This window comes from Marmota flaviventris, chromosome 19 (genome assembly GCF_047511675.1).
Source record: "Marmota flaviventris isolate mMarFla1 chromosome 19, mMarFla1.hap1, whole genome shotgun sequence".
NCBI classification, from domain to species: Eukaryota; Metazoa; Chordata; class Mammalia; order Rodentia; family Sciuridae; genus Marmota; species Marmota flaviventris.
Window position 1 is genome coordinate 7555681 of NC_092516.1, and position 13531 is coordinate 7569211.

At 44.2% G+C, this 13531-nt stretch overlaps 1 protein-coding gene across 1 annotated transcript in view; it reads left to right on the top strand.

The window, feature by feature from the left end:
• Positions 1 to 1048: 1048 nt before the first annotated feature.
• Meiob (meiosis specific with OB-fold) overlaps positions 1049 to 13531 on the top strand; it is a 33531-nt gene continuing 21048 nt past the window's right edge. Inside the window, exons 1-3 of the mRNA XM_027940741.2 lie at positions 1049 to 1152; positions 9306 to 9381; positions 11102 to 11159. Of these exons, the coding sequence (XP_027796542.2) occupies positions 9313 to 9381; positions 11102 to 11159 (127 nt within the window). The 5' untranslated portion in view covers positions 1049 to 1152; positions 9306 to 9312. The remainder of the gene's footprint in view (positions 1153 to 9305; positions 9382 to 11101; positions 11160 to 13531) is intronic.

Genomic DNA, 13531 nt, shown 5'->3' on the forward strand with positions numbered 1-13531 from the left:
AGTGATTTAAGATAACAATCTCCGCACAGAGTCATATGCAGTTACTGGGCATTGGGCATCGTGCATCATGCAAAGAGAGAATCCTCCTACATTCTGTCCACGTTTTCTGGGGGAAAGAGCAGTGAACAGTGGGCGCTGGCAACACACATGGTCTGCAGGTTCACCCGCTCTCACTCTCAGGCGGCTCAAGAGCCTTGACTGACAGCACAGCCATCCTGCCCCTTGGCCACCCAACAGTGCGACTGTGCCATGCAAGCGGTTTCTCTAGGAAAGAAGCATACCCAACCACACATCCCTGCCCTGCAGGATGCATACTGGAGAGAGACCTCTGGTGCCATGGGAAGGGTCACACTGGCCTGGACAATGCACTAAGGGAGCCGTCAGCACTGCAAGGGGGAGGTTGTGAGCGATGTGAAGGAGTGTCAGCAAGGCAGAGCTGGGGCGGAGTCAGAAGCAGAGGAGGCATCAGTGAGGCAAAGGGAGGGGCGGAGCCAGAGGCAGAGGTGCGGTCAGAAGGGCAGGGGCGGAGTCAGTGAGAAGAGTGAAGAGAATTTGGAGAAGTGGAGTCAGTTAGAGAAGAAGGTCACTCACAGGGGCCAGAGTCAGAAACAGGGCTGAGTCAGAGGGCGGGGAAGAGTTAGTGCCTCAGTGGGGCAGAATCAGAGTGGGGCACAGTCACAGGTGGAGTAAGAGATGGAGGCGCAGTCAGTGAAAGCTTTGGGGCAGTCAACCAGTGGGGGAGCCTGGTGAGGGGCGGAGCCAGAGGGTTATGGGTGGAGTCACAGAGCTCTGGGACACCTTCAAGGGCCAGAGTCAAAGACAGAGGCGGAGTCAGTGAGACTGAGGCAAAGTCAGAAGGAGGAGCAGAGGAAGAAGGAAGGGAGGAGTCAGTGAGGGGAGGAGTCATAGTCAATGAGCCAATGGGGTGGAGTGGGTGAGAGGGCGGAGTCAGAGGGAGAGGGAGGAGTCAGCAAGCAAAGGGGCTGAAGGGGGAGGGCGGAGTCAGAGTGAGGGGAGGAGTCAGCGGCAGGGCGGAGTCAGCTGGGAGGTTATCCTAACGGTCAGTCGCCGCAGTCCTGACCTGGGCGCTGAGGACCGTGGAGACGCTGAGGTGCCCCAGGGCCTTCAGGAGCAAACACCGGGAAGCAGAGGGTGAGCAGGGCACCAGTAGAGCTACTGGTGACGCTGGGCTCAGACCAGAGCAGTGGGGCTGCAAAGGACAGGGGGCGAGAGGACCTGTAGGGAAGAGAAGGGCCAGGGAGTGTGGGACCATGGTCGTGAGCAGGAGACCTGGGCGGGATGAGCACCACGACTCCGAACCCTTTGGGTTCTACCCTACTCCACTCAGACTCCCTAAACCTCACTCCTCCTCATCCTTCTCACTCCTCCTCACCCTTCCCTATCCCTCCCCACTCCTCCCCACCCCTCACCACCCCTCTCCACCCCTCCTCACCCCTCTTCACCCCTCCTCACTGCTCCTCACTCCTCCTCCCCATTCCTTCCCATTCCTTCTCACTCCTCACTCCTCCTCACTCCTCCTCACCCCTCTTCACTCCTCCTCACCTCTCCACACTCCTCCTCCACACTCCTCCCCACTCCTTACTCCTCCCTACTCCTCCTCACTCCTCCTCACTCCTCCTCACCCCTCCTCACCCCTCCCCACTCCTCCCCATTCTTTCTCACTCCTCCTCACTCCTTCTCACCCCTCCTCCACACTCCTCCTCCACACTCCTCCCCACTTCTCACTCCTCCACACTCCTCCTCACCCCTCCTCACCCCTCTTCACCCCTCTTCACTCCTCCCCACTCCTCCTCACTCCTCCCCATCTCCACTCCTCCTCACCCCTCCCCACTACTCCTCCCCACTCCTTACTCCTCCCCACTCCTCCTCACCCCTCTTCACTCCTTTCCACTCCTCCCCACCCATCCTCACCCCTCCTCACTCCTCCTCACCTCTCCTTACCCCTCCTCACCCCTCTTCACTCTTCCCCACTCCTTCTCACTACTCCCCACCCCGCTCCACTCCTCCTCATCCCTCCCCACTCCTCCTCCTCACTCCTCCTCACTCCTCCTCACCCCTCCCCACTCCTCCTCACCCCTCCTCCTCACTCCTCACCCCTCCTCACTCCTCCCCACTCTTCTCACTCCTCCTAACTCCTTCTCACTCCTCCCCACTCCTCACTCCTCCCCACTCCTCACTCCTCCTCACTCCTCCTCACCCCTCCCCACTCCTCCTCACCCCTCCTCCTCACTCCTCACCCCTCCTCACTCCTCCCCACTCTTCTCACTCCTCCTAACTCCTCCTCACTCCTCCCCACTCCTCACTCCTCCCCACTCCTCACTCCTCCTGACTCCTCCTCACTCCACTCCTCACTCCTCCCCAGTCCTCTCCACTCCTCACTCCTCCCCACTCCTCCTCACCCCCTCTCACCCCTACTCACTCCTTCCCACTCCTCCCCACTCCTCCTCACCCCTCCTCACCCCTCTTCACTCCTCCCCACTCCTCCTCCTCACTCCTCCTCCTCACTCCTCACCCCTCCTCACTCCTCCCCACTCCTCTCACTCCTCCTTACTCCTCCCCACTCCTCCCCAATCTTTCTTACTCCTCCCCACTCCTCACTCCTCCCCCACTCCTCCTCACTCCTCCCAACTCCTCCTCACACTTCCCCACTCCTCCTCACTCCTGCCCCCTCCTCCTCACTCCTCCTCACTCCTCCCCACTCCTCCTCACCCCTCCCCACTCCTCCCCACCCCTCCTCACTCCTCCCCACTCCTCCCCACCCTTCCTCACTCCTCCTCACTCCACCCCACTCCTCCTTACTCCTCCCACTCCTCCTCACCCCTCCCCAATCCTCCTCACTCCTGCTCATTCCTCCTCACTCCTTCTTACTCCTCCTAACCCCTCCTCACTCCTCCTCACTCCTCCCCACTCCTCCTCACCCCTTCTTACTCCTCATTACTCCTCCTCACTCCTCCTCAGCCCTCCCCACTCCCTCTTCTCACTCTTCCTCACACCTCCCCACTCCTCCCCACTCTCTCCTCACCCCTCCTTACTTCTCCTGACTCCTCCCCACTCCTCTCCACTCCTCCCAGTTCCTCCTCACTTCCTCATCTCCTCCTTTGTTATTTGGTCTTTAAACTTTCTTGTTTTTGTTTTTCTATTTTCTTTTCCTCACCTATTTCTCTCTGTCTTTTTTGTTGTTGTTGCTCCTCATGTCCTTGTGTCTGGACCTTCTCTTGGTAGTTTTTCTTTTCCATTTCCCATCCACTTATTTCCATCAGTCCCTTGGAGGTTGATTGGTTTTCCTTTTGAATGGTTCTGTTGGTATCCCTTGTTGGATCTTGAGAGAGATTTTAGAACATGCACACACTGTGTCTTTTTCATCCCATATCTTGGTTAGACCCAGGATATGCAGATGTCTTGAAAGACGATGTCACAGAATTTGTGCATCAAGTTCCTGGGTAATAAATCTATCAGTTTAGTATATGTGTTATGCATAAAAACACTTTTGTTATCCTTGTCTTCAATGTGATATATAACATTATGTGCCACATATATTTATACATATCCTATTGATTCACTCAGTTGTTTTTTTTTTTAGACCAGTACTCTTTTGTTTCTCTTCTGCTATCTTGGTGTTCTGCACTCTGTTGGTTTGACACATGTATAATGTCAGGGACCCACCAACACAGGATGCCCTAGAGGGGCTGCAGTGCCTTAGAAATTCACATGCTCCTCTGCTCTTCGTTTTCCCACACCCACTCTGGTCCTCTGGCCACCACTGATGTTTTTACTGTCTCTGCAACCGAAACCACCAAAACACATTTCAGAACAGTTAATGAACAAAGAGGAGAATCGCATGTCATCACAGAATTTCAAAGAGACTGCCATGTTAGATCTCTGTCAGAAGTTTCCAAGCTTCCACTCAGTGGCACCCGGCCCTGAGTGCCCCCGTACCCCCTTCCCCCAGAAAAAAAGAAGTAGGATTGAGAAGTTTGAAACTACATTGAAAGATTATTAGCAAACTTTCTTCTGTCTACACATTGGGGAATTCTCCATTGGGTTGACCCATTAGCCAGTTTTCTAATGGACAAATAATTGTTAGGAAGTCAGCTAGAATTGCATAATGCAAAACTTGCCAAGCTCCCATTGAGGCAATAGGAATTAAAACATTGAATGAAACTGATCCTCTCCTGAAAGAAAATGGCTCTAGAGGCTGAGGCAGGGACAACTAAGTTGCCAGCTTCAGCAACTTAGTGAGGCAACTTAGCCAGACCCTAGCTCAAAAAAAAAAAAAAAAAAAATTTAAAGGGCTAAAGATGTGGCTCAGTGGTTAATCTCCCTTGGGTTCAATCCCTGTACCAAAAAAAGAAATTGACTTATCAAAGTTTATCACAAAATCTGTTGTTTATGTTGAGAGGTTATAGAGATTTCACTTTTTATTTTTTGAATGACCACATAGAGAAGATGTCCCTACAGTTTCCTAGCTCAGAATTGGTCTTTAGAATAATAAAGAAAATCTTAGGATTTCTCATCACTGAGCTCTCTGGAAACCTCATTTGGCTAGATAGCAAGATGTAAGCCTTATTTATTCCCATAACTGAAATGAGTGGCATAAACTTAATATTGAGTAGTAATTAAAATTATTATTTATCTAAAAAGTTAATTGTAGCAATATTATCCTCAAATCACGAATTGGATTATTTTTGGGATTTGATTAATTCGGCTAACAAACATCGGTAGCGAGTATGTGTAAGTCACTAAACTACCTAGTCACTATGGGACACAGTAGGGGCTAAGACAAGAAGTGGCTGTACCTTCACCAGCCAACCTTCTAATGAGGGGAAAGTTCACAAGTAACCACTAGGAATTAGGCTGATGAGAGGGACAGGCAGGGGAGAGTTGGGGTAGGATGGTTGGAAAGGCCTCTCCTAGAGACCTAAGGAATGAATGCAGCCAGCCCCTCCTGGGAAGGTCAGAAGGTGCATGGGTGGGGGCCTTGAGGAAGAGGGAGCTGCATCTGCCAGAACCCAGACCCATGGGTGAGGCCATGAAGGCATTCAGAGGCACTGGAGACTGGTGGGGAGTGGGGAAGAGATAGCAGAGGCCAAGTCAGCTGGGCACTGGAGGCTAAGGCAGGAGTTTAGAGTTTTTCATGGTTCAGTGAGAAGGGTTTTAAAGCAAGGGGTGACACGGTATGATCTAAGCTTTAACTATTATTCTATCATAAATAACAAGAGATGGATGAGGTACCAAGAGTGGAGAAAGGGTAGCAGGGAAGTCAGGGGCACAGAGAGAAGTGATCGGGTCCAAGAGAGAAGCCGGAGGGAGAGCTGCTGAGTCTTGGCAAAGACAGGGTCCAGGCAGTGAGGAGAAGGAATGTCAGCCTGACAACATGGATGGGAATGGAATTTTCTGATAAGAAATTCTGAGGTACCACTAGGCCTCAGCACTCCACCTTTCCTAAGGGTAGCTGGATAATCATTATTCTAAAAGGAACACGCAGCCCACACATGCACACACATACCACTCCTGGCTCTGGGAAGTACCATAGTCCACAAAGCTCATCCTGGATGTCCTTCCTGCCCCTCTGATTACAGTTCCTCTGTTCTAGGCCCAGGTCTCAAGCTCAGGATTTACAACCACAGCCTCAAAATCAGAAAGTTGGCCTGGTGTGGTGGCTCACACCTGTAATTCTGGTGGCTCACACCTGTAATTCCAGTGACTCAGGAGTCTGAGGCAGGAGAGTTGCAAGTTCCAGGCCAACCTGGGCAACTTAGTGATATCCTGTCTCAGAATAAATATAGAAAGGCTGGGGCTGTGACTCAAAGGTAGTGTGCCTCTGGGTTCAATCCTCAATACCACAATAATTTTTTAAAATAAAAATTTAAAAAGTAAAGCAGAACAAAACTCAGGAAGTTACTGGGGTGCATGTTAAGGTTTTGCCTCACCTATGAGCCAACCATCTTCTTAGAAAAAGCAGCTAGCAGTGTCTTCCTCCTCTGGGTCCATGGAGTCTCCCTTCCTCCAAACCTGAGCACCTAAGTAGGTAAGGGTCAAACATGCAGGTCTCTCCTCTGGAGGCAAGCTCCAGCATGGGGCCTGGGGCCCGGGCCCTGCCATACTACACAAAGGGCTGGGAAGGTCTTGGGAGAAACCAGCCTAGTCAGCTGGACTCAGATCAGACAGGCATGCATCCTTCAGTGGTGGGAGTTGGGCACTGAGCTCAAGAAGGGCACTTCGGGAAATGTGTGTTGGGAGAGCTTTCAGATATGGTGATGGGGTTGCTGCTGTCTGTTGTGTGGGTGCATCTCATGTTAGGCACCCATGGCTTCAGTGCCACTGTCGAATGGGCAGAGTCCACCATTACTGCTTTCCCTCCACCCCGTGAACAGCAGTCTGGTGGCCACACATATAGGGTCCCACATCTGGCCCTCTGTGCCTATTGTGCCTCCTTAAGGCTGCTGGGTGTACATGAAGGAGTTCCAGGGACCATCCTACAGCTCTGTCCCCTATCCTGATTCTGGACCTGACATGTATCAGACCAGCGTGTGTTGAATGAATACACCGAAACCAGGCTATTGCAGCACTCTCAGGAATGACTTAGCCTTGAGCTGAGAGGTGGCATTGGAGATGAAGAAAAGGAGATGTTTTAAATACATTTTTTAATACATAAAGTAGAAGGGATAGTAGTTGCTGATGAATTAAGAAATGACTGAATTCCCATATTGAGCTGTTTAGTTCACGTTAATCGTGTATTTCTCAAAATGTCCAGGAAGAGAAGCAAGTCATATTTTTATTGACAAACACTATAAACTATATCACCATATAAAGTATATCAACATTTAATTTTAATAATTGTAGGAACTGAAGAAAATTCAAAGAGATCATGTGATATTATGTAAGTCACTGACCACCAAAAGATGCTAAGGGATAAAAATTTAGAGAGCTCAGTATGTAGGTGAGTTGTGTTTTTTATATAAAATCCAGTCACTTGAAAAGTCATCCTCTCCCACCTCAAATGTCCAGCACTTGACTTTTTAAAATTTTTTTCAGTGCTGGGGGTCAAACCCAGGGCTTTTCCCATGATGGACAACTGCTCTATCACTGAGCTACATCTACAGCCTTTGTCTGGCACTTGACAGGCTCTTAATAAATGTTGGTCAGATGGATGGATGAATAAATGAATTTGCCATAGTTTGGCAAGTATTTTTGAGAGTGAGATTGCATTCTAAAGCAAAACATATCAGGCCAAAGAAAGAATGAGAAATTTAACATTACTTGATTCCTGCTTGTTTCTTCTGGCCCAGAAGGCCTTGAATGCAAAAACTGCTGCACCAGATAACATGGACAAGCAGCACCATCATTCATTGAGAGCCTGCAAACACCAGGCACCTGTGCATACTCCAATTCTAATTGCAAGGTAGATATATCCACAATTTAAGTATGAAGTTAAGTAATGTCAAAACACAAGACACAAACTAGTGGTGCTGAAATTCAAAATCCTTGACCAATTCCACAGTTTCCCTGAAACTTTGGTGCAGAGGTGTACTAAAGCCTGTGGGTGAGGGCATTCAGAGTTGAAGAGGACATAGAGGATGTGTGTGTGTGGTTTTTTTTTTTTTTTTTTGGTACTTGGGATTGAACTCTGGGGCACTCTATTTTGTATTTTCTATTTTGTTTAGAGACAGGGTCTCACTAAATAGCTTAGTGCCTTGCTTTTGCTGAGGCTGGCTTTGAACTCATGATCCTCCTGCCTTAGCCTCCCAAGCCGCTGGAATTACAGGCGTGCGCCACCATGCCTGGCTAGAGGCTGTGTTTTATAAAATGAAGTAAGTCAATCTGTTAGTGTGGTACACCTTGCAATTTTTACTCCAGTAAAATATTTTATAATAATGATAATGAGGCACAAGCTCTGATTCATCTGCTCTTCAGTGAGTTTTCTTTGTGCAAGGTAGCACTGAAACATGCACACAGCCTGTGCTTGAGTGCAGGCCTCTAGTTCCAAGGCTTGGGGAGAGTCTGTGGTGGGAGGACCCCTTGAGTCCAGGTGTTGGATTCCAGCCTGGGCAACTTAGCAAAGATCCTGTCTCAAAATCAAACCTGGAAAGGGCTGGGGTGTAGTTTGGTGGTAGAGCACCCCTGAGTTCAATCCCCAGTGACACAAAGGAAAAGAAAGGGAAAGGGTAGGATGGAAAGGGAGGGAATAAAAGCATATGTAAGATGCCACCCTTGTCCTCATGGCGCTTGGCATCTAGAGGTAAGTTAAAATCACTCCCTGTCCTCACAGTGTAACCAAATACATGATCTGAGGTGTTCACAGTAGAGTTTTGCTGTATTTTTTTTAGGGACACTTGATGCTACTTAGAATTTAAAATTCCAAATGTCTGATTGAATTATCTCTCATAAAAAAACTCTAAATTTACATGGTACTCAAAAACTGCTAAATTTTGAGTAGTTTTAGAAAATGAAAACTTGAAACCTAGTCACACCATTCACTTTTAAAAGTGAAAGTGAAGGGGTTGGGGTTGTGGCTCAGTGGTAGAGTTCTTGCCTAGTATGCATAAGGCACTGGGTTCGATCCTCAGCACCACATAAATATAAAAATAAAGATATTGTGTCCACCTAAAGCTAAAAAATAAATATTTAAAAAAGAAATTTTTGAAAGTGAAAATTGAAACCTAGCTATCCCATTAAAAAAGGGATAAATTTACATGTAACTTTAATAATTTGCAATTCAAAATTTATTAATGTTAAAAAATTGTTGTTGTTTTCCTTAAAAGGTCAGCTACTTGCTAACTGCATCTTCAGTTAGAAAGTTTTGCTCAAGCTGGGCATGATAGTGCACACTTGTAATCCCAGTGGCTTGGGAGGCTGAAATAGGAAGATGGAGAGTTCAAAGCCAGCCTCAGCAATAGCGAGGTGCTAAGTGACTCAGTGAGACTCTCTCTCTCAATAAAATACAAAATAGAGCTGGGGATAGTGGCTCAGTGGTCAAGTGCCCCTGAGTTCCATCCCCCACCAATTTTTTTTTTTTTTTTGCTCAACATTCTATTAGTTGGGAACAACATTCATGAGATGTATGTGTCTCTGGGCATTACTTAGCTATGTAATTCAAAAGGGACATTTTGAACATATTTTCTGTAGGTTAAATCTGTGTTAATTTACATTTCATCATTATATTAAATTTTTCCAAAAACGAGTAAAATATTCAGTGCTTTCTCAATTTATTTTTTTAAATTTTGTAATCTTCATGGTTTATTTTAGATAATTTATACATATAAATTATATTTTCTACAATGCAGATTAAAAATGGCAAACTCCTGTGCATCAAAGACCCTCACTGCACTTTCAAATCTGCATCCAAGTATGGCTAATCTGGTAGGTCTCAATGATGTGGTAATCTGATCATTCTCTAATGAAGCTTGATGTGGTAAAATTATGTTGTGTCAGCATTATTGATTCACTGGCACATATTTGTGTAGTCGACAAGTATGTGGACACTCTCTGCATTATCATTGTTAGGTATTAAGTATCCCTAAGCTTCTTTATATTTATGATAGTTAAATTTAAATTAACCTTTCTTTATCTATAGAGTAGGAGACATGATTGTCAATATAACTAACAATTGTTCAAGTTGCTCCAAATGATCAAATATTTGTATTATTTTAATATAATATAAAGTGGTACATTCAATGAATGTTGTTTTAGCACTATAAAATCATTTTCAATAATTGCATTTTAATCAAATTATGCAAGTTATTGTCTTAAGCACTTGTCATTATGGTGCTTTTTATGACTTTTATGGGAGGAGTTGTAGGGGGATGATTTCTAACATGCTGAGACTGTTACTTATTTAAAGTAAGTCTGGGTGGAATCATGGAGGAATGTATTTATCATGAAGCAGTTACCAGTCATCCTTACCATCCCTGTCTTTAAGCAGTGTGCTGTTTACATTTGGTTTTTGCAAATCGGATTTCTTAAAATGGGATAAATTTACATATAACTTTAATAATTTGGAATTCAACGTTTATTTGTATTTAAAATAATAATTGTTGTAGTTTACCTTAAAAGTACAACAACAAAAAGTTTTCCTTAAAAGGTAAATCATTTGCTAATTGTCTCTTCAGTTAGAAAGTTTTACTCAACGTTTCCATTAGTTGTGTTTCTCCAACAAAATTCAGCAGGATGTGCATGTACATGGAATTTCAAAACTAATGGCAAGAGATGACTAGTTAACAGCTCAATTAGAATGATAGTCTTAAAAGCTTGACTGTATTTTAAATGTCACAGATTATTGCAAGGTTAAAATCAGTTGCTAGTAATATAAATTTAGGCTTTTCCCTTCAGAAAAAAGATAATTATCTTTTATTTCTTAAAGCCTTTTTGAAAATTTTTCTTTGGTAGTTGCTAAAGAGAACATTAAATATTTAAGAGGATGTTGATAGGTATTAAGAGACATAGATGTTAAGATCCAGGATTTTAGTTAGCAGCAATGTGTAAGTTATGTTACATTTTTTTTAATATTTATTTTTTAGTTTTAGGTGGACACAATATCTTTATTTTATTTTTATGTGGTGCTGAGAATCGAACCCAGTGCCTCACGCGTGCTAGGCGAACGTGCTACCACTTGAGCCACATCCCCAGCCCCTATGTTACAGTTTAATTAATTTTACTGTCCAGCATGTTTGGATTAAGAAGCTAAGCAATTTTGTGTTAGAAAACCCTGTATAAAGGAAAGCCTTGAAGACCATGGCAAATTAAATTGTATCATACATGTGCTTTGGATGAATTCAGTAAGGATTGATAGCATAGGGCAGTTACTATGCTCCATCTAGTGATTGGAAAAAAAAGTAGAACCATACTAAGTATCAAATGATTATATTTGTAATAGCAGTTAACTGTCTTATTGCTTTGTACTATTCCTTGTGGAATTGAACATTTATGAAGTTCTTTTAGATGTTTGTCTGGAATAAATACATTTAAATGGTCCTAGTAAAAAATGTTTGTTAAAGCCAGTAAAATATAACAAGTCCATGAAATTAAATTTACATCTACATCTGTGTTTAATATTGGTCTTCTGTACTCTTTTGTTTTTCAGAAAATAATCGGTATAGTTATTGGGAAAACAGATGTCAAAGGCTTTCCAGACAGAAAAAGCTGAGTTCTGAAGTTTAACTCTTTGCTTCATTTTTCATTAACTGTAGTTTATGGCTGCAATGAATATTTAACTGAGCAAATTTCCGTGCCTGCTGACCTACTAAGAGTAATGGCCGTGTTCTCTATTGTATGGTCAAGGCCATGTGTGTGAAGACAAATTCTATTTTTAATGATTGTATGTGATGTTTCTCACATAATAGTTATTGTTATAAAATGCTAAAATAATTAATTAAATTGGCCAGTTCATTAGCTTGAATGAATTTGTTTAGCATTTCCATGTGTGTAAAGGTAAAGTAGAAATTGTCTTGTGATTTTAAGATATAATAGTGTCTGAGACTAGGAACTTGGAGTTAGACTGACTGGCCTCCCTTAGTCTCTAAGTGATATGGGGTCTCTCCTGTATACATGTGTGAAATGGGGATAAATAAAACCATGTGAGAATTAATTGGTTCTTTTGGGTATGAACTAGCACCATGTGGACCCATACTAAGAAAACCGTGCTGGCTACCACTATGAACCTGTGCAGTGACAGACATGCACATGGATCTCACGTAAGACAAGATGATGACATTTTTGGAGCAGGGAGGTACCATTGTGATGGGTAATTAACCCAGGCCTGGATGCAAAAGGACACTATCCAAGAGAATTAGTGCCTTGGAAAGGGAGAGTTCCCCTCCCCTTTCTAGCCAGGGAACCTAATCATCACCACTAACTCCTTCCTTTTGGATTGTCAAGGACTTTCCCTAGGACCTACCTACTTTCCTTTGAAGTATAAATGCTCTGTGAAGGCTGTGGGCCCAAGGCTAGATATTTATGGAAAGCTTTGTAGGAGGAGTCAGTTCCCTCTCATCGCACTCTGCTTCTGGGAACATGCTTCCTGCTTGAAAACTCTTACACTCAATCATATATTGTTTTTTTGAAACCCTGTACACAATTATGTATCATTTTAGACTAGAAAATTTATGACACTAGATAGCCTATAAATGTTGTGAAAAACTGGTAAAGGGCACTTAGAATTTGGAGTGCTGATCTCCTCTGAGCCTGCTGGCATACAATAAAGTTTGATTTCTCCCACACTTTGAGTGCCCTTTGCTGCTTCTTGCCTGATACCCACCGAAATATCATGATAGAATAGTGCCTGAGGGAGAGATAAGTGTGGCAGCAGCATCTATGTATTTACTCAAACAACCCGACAATTCAGTAAAAAATTAATCTTTCATGTGTGAAAAAACAGTTAACTTTGAGCCAGGAGTGGTGGCTTGGGAGGCTGAGGCAGGAGGATTACAAATTCAAGGCCAGCCTCAGCAATTTATCAAGGCCCTAAGCAACTTAGTGAGACCCTGTCTCAGTCTCCCAAGTCACAGTATTATAGCATGTGCCACCACAGAGGCTCATGATGTAGTTTTTCACCAGTCAGACTGTGAGTGTAGCAGCACATGTTTGTATTGTCTGACTTCTTTTCATGATGACACCTGTAGCACACCTTTCTCAGAGAAGGTATGCTTACCTACTTAAGCATTGCATATACAACAGATCATCATGTTTTCACAAAAATTTCAAACAGTACACAATGTCATAGAGTTGAAAAATAAAATTCTCCTTTCAGTTTCCCACTCTTCCTATCTTAGTCCTTTTTTCTCAAAGGTAGATCAAGTAACAGTTCAGGATATACCTATAATTTGCTTATGTTAGGTTGTGTTATTTTTTATAAAAAAATACTTGTATATGGACTTAATGCCTTTATTTGTTTTTATGTGGTGCTGGGATTGAACCCAGTGCCTCACACTTGTGAGGCAAGTGCTCTACCACTGAGCTACAGCCCCAGCCAGGTTGTGTTACTTTTATTTTTCTTTTTGTAGATGGACACAATACACTTATTTAATTTATTTATTTTTATGTGGTGCTGAGGATCAAACCCAGCACCTCACATGCACTAGGCAAATGCTCTTCCACTGAGCTGCTACCCCAGGTTATGTTACTTTCTGATTACCAAAAACATTACTGTTCCAGTTTGGGAAAATGTGTACTTGCTGACCTCTAGTGGTCATCCTTTGGTGGCACACAATTTGTTTTGAAATAGTTAGGTGTGAACTATGACTTAGGTGAAAACAATAGCCGTAAAAGAGAAATGGAGGGTCATTTCCCCCAAGACACACAATAACTGGGGAAGGGGCCAGTAGTGATGTGGACTAGCTACATTGGCAGAAGGAATGGCTTAACCATGGTCCTGCTCCACAAATACAATGGGACAAAAGACAGGATCTACATGTGCAGAGTTAGTCAGAGAAATGCCTGTTTTAATGTTTCTGGTGTCTGTTTTCAGCATGAGGTTTGGGATGCAAAAAAAACAAGTTACCAGGAAGTCGCCCTT